Source organism: Petaurus breviceps, unplaced genomic scaffold (genome assembly GCF_028583685.1).
Source record: "Petaurus breviceps papuanus isolate PSGF00001 unplaced genomic scaffold, PetGlider_PUasm1.0 65, whole genome shotgun sequence".
Classification (NCBI taxonomy): Eukaryota; Metazoa; Chordata; class Mammalia; order Diprotodontia; family Petauridae; genus Petaurus; species Petaurus breviceps.
This window is the reverse complement of record NW_027186436.1, coordinates 127,157-136,346: the sequence shown is the minus strand read 5'-3', so window position 1 is coordinate 136,346 and position 9,190 is coordinate 127,157. Positions and strand designations below refer to the sequence as shown.

Sequence of the window (9,190 nt, the reverse complement as noted above, 5' to 3'; positions counted from 1 at the left end):
TCTCTCTCTCTCTCTCTCTCTCCATCTCTACCTCTGCCTAGAGTTCCACCTCCTTTAAGGAGATTTTCCCAGTCTTCCTATATCTTAGTGCTTACTCTCTGAAATTATCTCCAATTTATCCTGTATAGATTTTGTTTGTAAATAATAGTTTGCATGTTACCTCCCCATTAGACTATGAGCTCCTTGAGAACAGGGCTTGTCTTTATCTGTTTTTGCCTTTCTTTGTATCACCAGCATTTAGAGCTTTGGCACTACATACTTAAAAAACATTTGTTGATTTAATAAATGTTTGCTGTTGACTTGACTCTGTAGGCCTCAGTTTCCTCGTCTGTGAAATAAAAGGTTAGATTGATCAATGAATTAGCAAGCATTTATAAAGCTTTTATTATGGTCTAGGAACTATGTTAAGAGATGGCGATAAAAAAAAACAAATGGGGTAGACTAAAATGATCTCTCAGGTCCCTTCTGGTACTACATCATATGATCCTGTGATCTATAAGGTCACTTGGAGTCTTAACATTCTATAATTTCGAACTTTGTTTAAGATGTCAAAGGAGTATGTGGTACATTTGAGAAAGATTTCTATCTAGAAAATGTAATACAACTAAATCAGTCATTCCCAGAGGACTTCAGACAACCAAAGTCCTATGACACTTTTTTTCTTTGTCTTCCTCCCTCCCCTATGAATTCAGGGTTAAGTTCTCCCCAAAAGGGCACTACCTTTCAGATCTGTGATCCACAGTATTCATGTCATCAGGGGAAATCTTGAACTCACTGATGCGGATCCTCTCCTCGTAACTGACCTCCACAGAGTAGTACACATAGACTTTCCCGGTATACTTAAACTGAGGATGGAAGACAAGGCCAAGAAAGCCCCTCTCATCGCCTTCCCAGGGAGAGGTGAGCACAGCCTCGCTGACATTCAGAAATGGCTTCTCCAACCTTGAACGGTTGGGGAGGTAAGTCCAGACAAGCCCCACCTGCTCAGCCACAAAGAATCGGTGGGTGCCGTCATTGGCATGCACCATGGCCACAGGATTCCGGAGCCTGTTGGCCACCTCCACCAGGCAGAGCTCCAGACAGCCTTCCGTGTCAGCCCTCACCTGACCCAGGTTCACATTCAGATTCTCGTTGACCAATAGCCGAGGGAAACAGTAGTCAGCATCATCAAGTGATACGTAGCGGCAAAACTTGGCCCGATTAGTCTCCAGGGCCCATAACTCTGGGTCTGGGGAGAGATGACGGAATATGGTCCTGCATCTGTGCCATACATCTATACAGTAGTCCTTACAGAGCCCAGGCACTGTCCGGAGGGGTGTGGATGGGTCCTCTGCATCAAACAGGTGTGCAGCATATGGAGAGCATTCCTATGGACACAGAGAGAAACTGGTCTTCATTTTTACCCCAAAGCCCTAGTGGCCAACAACTCTTTCCATAGATAAAAGAACAAAGCTGTGTCCATTCCCCTCAATGGCTCTTAAAATGCCACTTTCTGGACTACTCAGAAGAGAGATAGTAACTGCTAATAAGACTCTAGCTAAATTAAGATAAGATAAGGATTGAATTTATGATTTTACTGGTATAGGGAACTCCCAGATGATGAAGCTCTACCAATCCAGGATGACACCTTCTCTAAAAGAAGAGGTCCATGCAACTCTCTATAAGAACTCTGAGAAGTTCAGTGATTTGACCAGGGTCACACAGTCAGTGTGTGTTAGAGGCAGGATTTGAGTCTGGGTCTTCCTGACAGAGAGACCAGTGGTCTATCCACTATATCACATTTCTCTCTGTTAAAGGATATTCCCACAACAATTACTCACATTTCTATAATGCTTTTAAGGTTTGCAAAGTGATTTCCCCATAATAACCCTGTGGAGTAAATAATATAAGTATTAACATGTCCATTTTATAGATAAAAAAGAGAAGTGACTTCATTTGTTAATCCATTCATTCATCCATTCAACAAGCATTTATTAGGTGCCTATTCAACCCAGGCATTATGCTAAGCATCAAGGATATAAAAAGAAAAACAGAAGTCCCTGTCCCCAAGGAGCTTACATTCTGTCACAGACAGCAAGTAGATGACAGAGTCAAGATATTAAAACCTTAATCTTTGACTCCAAGTTCAGTTCTCTTTTTGCTATACCTGTACTGCTCCCATGACTTTTCCGTACTAGTCTCCTCATTAATGTACTGATGGTTTAATTGCTTTTTGTTTTTGTATTCCCAATACCTTGCACAGTTCCTGGCACTTAATAAATGCTTATTGAATTGAACTGATAATGAAGTAAACAGTTACCTATTTTGCTTATTATCTACAAATGTCTTATTCAGTTATCATCTGTATGTTGTCTAGATGCTAGGAAAAAAAATATGTGAGTAGACATACATATATAAAGGGAGGATGGGGAGAGAGGAGGAGAGGGAGAAGGAGGAAGAGAGGGATAGAGAGAATCATGGCATGCTAGAACTGGAAAGAATCCCAAGATCATTCTTTCATTCCTTCAAAAGGAAATCTAATAATCACACAACCATGGAATGTTTGAGCTGGAAGGGACCTTAGAAATTACCTAATCTAACCTCTTCATTTTAAAAATTAGGAAATTGAGGCCCTAGTGGGGGAACATGACTTGCCTAAAATTACAAAGTAAGTGAATCACAGACTTCAGTTTAATTTTATGAATTTCACCAAAACAAAGAAGAAGGCAGAGGAGGAGGAAGAAGAGAAGGAGAAGAAGAAGGAGAAGGAGAGGGAGAAGGAGGAGAGGAAGAAGGAGAAGGAGAGGGAGAGGGAGAATGAGAGGGAGGAGGAGGAGGAGGAGGAGAAGGAGGAGAAGAATTTATATAGTGTTTACTCTGTGCTAAATACTTTTAAAAACATTATCTCAGCTGATCCTCAAAACAGCCCTGGAGGTAGGTGCTACAAATGAAGTTACTCCAGAGGTACTAATGTTTTTATTACATCCCAAACCAAACTAAAATCAGGCCAGTTACAACAGAATACTATTGTGTATAACAGTAAACTGTTCTAGAACATGTCAGCAACAAGAATTTAAGGGCTTACTACAGTAAGTACTACCAGGTACTGTGCCAATGTTTGGAAAGATACATGCATAATCATGGGTCCAATTATCCAAAATCCAAACTCATTATTGACTTTATACTTGAGAATCTAAGAGAAACTGCTGTGACCAAAACTTGGAAAATGAATAGCATGTGCAAGAAATATTCCTGGAAATTCCCTAGAATGCTTTGCTCAGAGCCAGAAGGTCATTTTTGCATCATTCATTCAATACACTTCCCCTCAGTCATCCCTGCTGCTATGGGGAATAGGGAGACCTACAAGGCACAGCTCCAGTCTTCATCATCTTCTGAGAATGAAGAGGTACATAAGTGTAAGTGGCAAATGGTAGATAAAAACTAGTCCTAGGGTCCTCCTTGCCTCCAGGATATGATACAAAATCCTCAGTTATTTAAAGGCTTACACAATCTGACTCACCTCTTTTTTTTTGCAGTATTATTTCATATTATTTCCCTTCACATACATACTCTTTTTTGTCAGTCAAATTTGCCCTTCTTATGTACCACTTTATCTCCTGCTTCTGTGACTTTACAAGAAATGGTCGCCCATGTCTGAATTGTACTATCATGCTTCTGTATTGGTATTCCCAGCTTCTAATAGAGTGTCTCACACACCTTGGGGCAGCTAGGTGACGCAGTGAGGCCCTGGAGTCAGGAGGACCTGAGTTCAAATCCAGCCTCAGTCACTTGATGCTTACTGTGTGACCTTGGGCAAGTCACTTAACCCCAATTGCCCTACCTTCCCCCCTCCAAAAACACACACACACACACACACAAAGAGTTGGCCTTACAATTACACTTTTTAAAAATGATTAAAGGGTTCATAATCTTTAAGACTTAGAGATGTCATTGCTGAGTATAAATCCCAAAGATATTAAAGACAACAAATATATATACCAATATATACCAAAATATTCTTAGTAACACTTAATTGTGATGACAAAGAACTTGGTTGATTGGTTGTTGTCCTCCATTCTCAAAGAGGACCAAAATGACATCACTCTTTTGGGGTCAAGGTGCAGTGTGTCTGACTGTGGCTGATCAGGCCAATATGAGCTCTGAAGGTTCTACTGCAGGTCGGGCACAAATAGTCCACATGAACATCTGGACTGCAGAGGTGTCTAAATTTGTGCATCTCACATTTCCTTTGAGCTACTACAATTCTGCTTTGCTCATAGAGTACAGCTCCTTCTTTGATACGGACCCTAGTGTCTCCCATGTCACACTGAGTGTGTGTCAACCTCATGATCTGACGTCTCTGGAAAGTATAATGCCAAGGTAAATGAACTTATCCACAGCATTCATAATGTCTCCATTTACTGTAACTGATGGTTCTATTTATGGATGGTGTGCTGCTGGCTGGTGAAGAACCTGTATCTTCTTGATGTTAATCATTAGGCCAAAATTAGCACAAGCAGCAGAAAATCTATCCTTACTTTGTTGTATCTCAGTCTCAGAGACTGAATTGAGGGCACAATCATTTGCAAACAAAAAGTCACACACCAGCTCTACTTCCACTTAAGTCTTGGGGTGTAGTCTTTTCAAATTAAATAATTTACTGTCAGTGAGGTAGCAGAACTTAATGCGGTTTTCATGCTCATTGAAATCATTGAACAACATCATTGAATACATCATACTAAAAAGCACGGGAGCAAGTACACAGCCCTGCTTCACTTCACTGGTGACAGGGAAAGCATGAGAGCATTGTCCGTAATCCAGAATCTATGCAAGCACGCCATCATGAAACTGGCAGACAATACTGGTGAATTTCTCCAGATAACCCAAGTTTGCCATAATTTCCCATAAGCCCCCATGATTGACATTATCAAAGACCTTGGTCAGATCAACAACATTGTGTACAGACTTCTGTTCTGCTCCTGGCATTTCTCCTGGAGTTGTAGAACAGTAAACACCACATCAACTGTTCCTCAGCTCTTTCTGAAGCCACACTGACTCTCAGGTAGATGACCATCTTTCCCGTGAAGGAAAGGACTTTATTAAAGAGGACTCTGGCAAGAATCTTGCCAGCAATAACTGAGAGATCCCTCTGTGATTGTCATAGGACAACCTCTTTTCCTTTCCTTTATAGAGATGGACAATGGAGGAATCTTTGAACAAAAAGTATTAGGCAAAGTACTAGGAACAAAGTAAGTGTCTATTGACTCAAGAATGGTTAGACAAATCATGGTACATGAATATGATGCAATAAGAATAAATAATTTTAAAAAGTAGCCGAAGACTTACATAAACTAATTCAGTGAAATAAGACTAGAAAAACTAGATATCTATAAGTATGCATAGAAAACCTGTTTATTTAAATATTTATATACATAACTATTATATATAAATGTTAACATATAATGTTTTTATGTGTGTTATGCATATTTATATATACAAATATGTTAACATAGTTTTTAGGGGTTTTGTTTCTATTACTGTAGTTGTGGATATAATGACAATAATATCATACAGATATATAATGTATATAAACACATTACATATAACTATGTATATAATAAAACATATTATATATACATGTAATATACATACACAACAACAATGTAAGCAGAAAGATTGCTTTTCAAAATGTAATGCTGTGTAATTATAAGGACCAAGCTTGGCTTTGGAGAAGAGTCGGGTAAATAACACCTCCCACTCCTTTTTGCAGTGGTGGAGTGTTGTGGGTATAGAATATTACACAGAGATGGTGCATTAATTGGTTTTTGAGAAATGCTTTTTTCCTCTTTTTAAAAAATCTTTGTTACATAAAAATGACTTATTAGATAAGAGAGGAGGAGAAATGTTTTGGAAATGAAGGTGCTATGAAAACACAGTATATTAATAAAAATAAGGGTTTGTTGAATGAGTATTTGCCATACTTTGATAGGAAAAAGCCCAGAGATATCTAGCTTTTGATTCTATTCTTTCAAAATGAATTTATTAAACAATTGATACTATTCAAAACAGAAAAACAGTAGGGCATTCTGGTATGTTAGAATTAATAATAATTGCATTTATGCTGTATAACACTGCAAATTTTACATATATTAGATACTTACAACACCCCTATAAGGCAAAGGTTATTATTATACCATTTTACAAATAAGAAAACAGAGGCTGAGACAAGTTAAGTGACTAACTCAGGCTCATACAATTAGCAAGTGTTTGAAGGAGGATTCAAAGTTAGGCCCCCCTATCTCCAACTCCAGCACCCTATCCACTTTGTTACCTCTCTTTGGTTTGGACTTAAGAAGATCAGGGTTCAAATTCCTGCCCTGGGTAAGTCACTTAAATGTCCTTAGTCTCCATTTCTTCATTTATAAAACGAGAAGAATGGATTAAAGGTTTCTTCTAGCTCTAAGTCCTACAATTCCACTCTTTGTTTCTAAAAAAGTATGCTTGGTTTCTTCTAGGGCTGCTTCCCATTGCCCACAGGCTTTTCTTGAAGGAAACACAGCAACTTCTATTGTTTGATCAGCTCACCAGCCTTAACATCAGTGTTGCCCCTGAAGTGACCAGGATCATTATGGAGAAGTTAAAAGGGTTCTCTCCACCCCAGTTCCTTTCCAGTTCTGCTGAGTAGAGTTCCTAATATGAGTTGACTTGGTCTAACAACCAAGGGATGTGAGGAAGTTAGGTGGCTTAATGAATAGAGTGCTGCACTTGGAGTCAGCAGGACCTGCCTCAAATATTACTAGTTATGTAACTCTGGGCAATTCAGCCTCAGTTTACTCCTCTGTAAAATGGGGGAAATAATAGTACCTCCCTCACCAAGGTATTATGAGGATCAAATGGGACCAGATACAGAAAATATTTTGCAAACCTTAAATGTTAGGTATTATTGCTATATAAATGTTAACTGTTTATATTGTTATTATTGTAAATGGAATTTGGGGCCATCTCCAGTTGTCCTGATCCATATCTGGCCACTGGACACAAATGGCTCTAGAGAAGAAAGTGAGGCTAGTGACTTTGTACAGCCCTCACTCACTTAAATCTAATCCACTTGTAAGTCATGGCATTGACTTTCCTGATGTCATGGTCTTCTTTGAGAACAAAGGACAAACAACAACACAATTATTGGAATTAAAGGGAATTTCAGACCACTCAGATGAGAGTTTGGATGAAAGAACCCCAGAAACAAGATACAAATAATTCAAAAGATAGACTTATTTTTAAAGTGTTGTTCAGTTGTTTTTTCAATAGTGTCTGACTCTTTGTGATCCTATTTGAGGTTTTCTTGACAAAGATACTGGCCTGATTTCCCATTTCCTTCTCCAGCTCATGTTACAGATGAGAAAATCAAGATAAACAGGGTTAAGTGACTTGCCCAGGGTCACACAGCTAGTAAAGGTCTGAGGCCAGATTTGAACTCAGGAAGATGAGTCTTCCTGACTCTGGACCTGATGCTCTATACAGTGTTACGTAGCTACATTTTAAGTGTTACGGTCCTGTTGTCTTTCGCTGGTTGCTTGGCTTTTACTATGGTTCTGGGATATGGTTGAAGATCTTAGCTCCTTGCATTGGAGACAAGGGGAGGGGGAGGTTCTCTAGAGTGGTGGCTATAGAAGGCAGCATAGGACCTGACAAAGCTCCACAGCTTTTGTACACCAACAGGTGGCAGCAGAGAGCAGCTCAGCAGAGGGTCCTGGCACATCTCCTTTGAGGGCATCCTCAGAGACTCTATAACATCCAAGGTGGGGTTTGCCCTGGCCATACACGTTTCCTTTTTGAGAACAAAGAACAAACAGCAACAACAGCATGTTTCCTACATTTATGTCCTTTTGCAAGCCAGCATATTCTCTATATGTGTGCCCCTCGACATGGTACAGGAGAGAGGACACCGAACTTGCAGTCAGTCACCAGAATGGAATTCAATTTCCAGCCAACAGGTGGGCAATTCATTTAAACTTTTCAAGCCTCTATTTCCTTGTCAGTAAAATGAGAAGGTTGAACATGAAGACCTCTTAGACCCTTTCTAGCTCTAGGGTCAAGTCAACAACTGCCTATTAATCATCTACTATGTGCCAGGCATGGCATGAAATATCTTCCCTGGTCACCCAAGTTTCCTCTTCACCACTAATAGTGGGGTCACCTATAGAAGAATATGAAGGGAAGTTTTCTGGTCACTTATTTTGTGATACTATTTGTCTTTTGCTTTAAATGGATGTTTTATCTATTTACTAAAAGAAACATAAGGGAAGGGCTTCTTAAACTGTGAATTCATTCATTTGAATGAATGCTGATTCATAAGTTACTATAAACATGGGGTACCTTTTGGGGGACCAGGAGTGTGAGAGGGAAAGGGGACAGAGGGAAAAGGAAGAGTGGGTAGAGCTGAGAAATTCCCCATTCCAATTTATTCATGAAACATAGACTAAGATCACTCCATGGCTTTTGACAACCTCAACATTTTGGAGCAAGAATCAAAAAACAAGGGTTTCATTCTTGGCTCCAATACTTTCTGACTATTGGGAAGTCAGTCCTAAATCTCTCTGACCCTCAGTATCCTTGTTTATAAAATAAGAGTAATAGAAGTAAGACATTGATTCTTCCCCCACCTCGTTCCCCCTATGCCCCAGCAATCACCTTAGATACCTCATGAAGCTGTTAGGAGAAACATTTTTCTAATAAAAATTAATTTAAAAAAAAGAATCCATATAAATGGGTGGAGAAGGAATTGTCAAGGAAGGGAGAGAATTAGGAACTGAAAATTAAAATAAAATTTAAAAAGAGTCCAGAAAAAACTATAAGGTATTATAGAAAGAATATTGTATTTTAGATTGGAAAATTCAGGTTCAAATCCCATTTTGGTTTCTTATAAGCTCATGAAACCAAGAAAATCAGTTTATCTGTCATGGCCTCAGTTTCCTTTTACATAAAAGAGGAGAGGGCAAGTCTAGATGTACTTTAAGATTCCAATCCATCAATAGCACTCTCTGAGGATCTAGACTGTAAGATCCACAAGGCCCAAGGACCACATTGCTTTGCAAATCTATTTGTTCCCTAATGCTTAGCACTAAGTTCTGCAAACAGGTGGTGTTTGATAAATGTTCAGAAAAGGATCACAAATTTAAAACTGAAAGGACTTCCAAGGTCATCAAAATAC

General features: G+C 39.1%; 1 protein-coding gene across 1 annotated transcript in view; it reads right to left on the bottom strand.

Annotated features, from left to right (window-relative positions):
- LOC138173822 (HHIP-like protein 1) overlaps positions 1-9,190 on the bottom strand; it is a 103,126-nt gene that overhangs the window by 73,101 nt on the left and 20,835 nt on the right. The window contains exon 2 of the mRNA XM_069103907.1: positions 721-1,367. Within this exon, the coding sequence (XP_068960008.1) occupies positions 721-1,367 (647 nt within the window). The remainder of the gene's footprint in view (positions 1-720; positions 1,368-9,190) is intronic.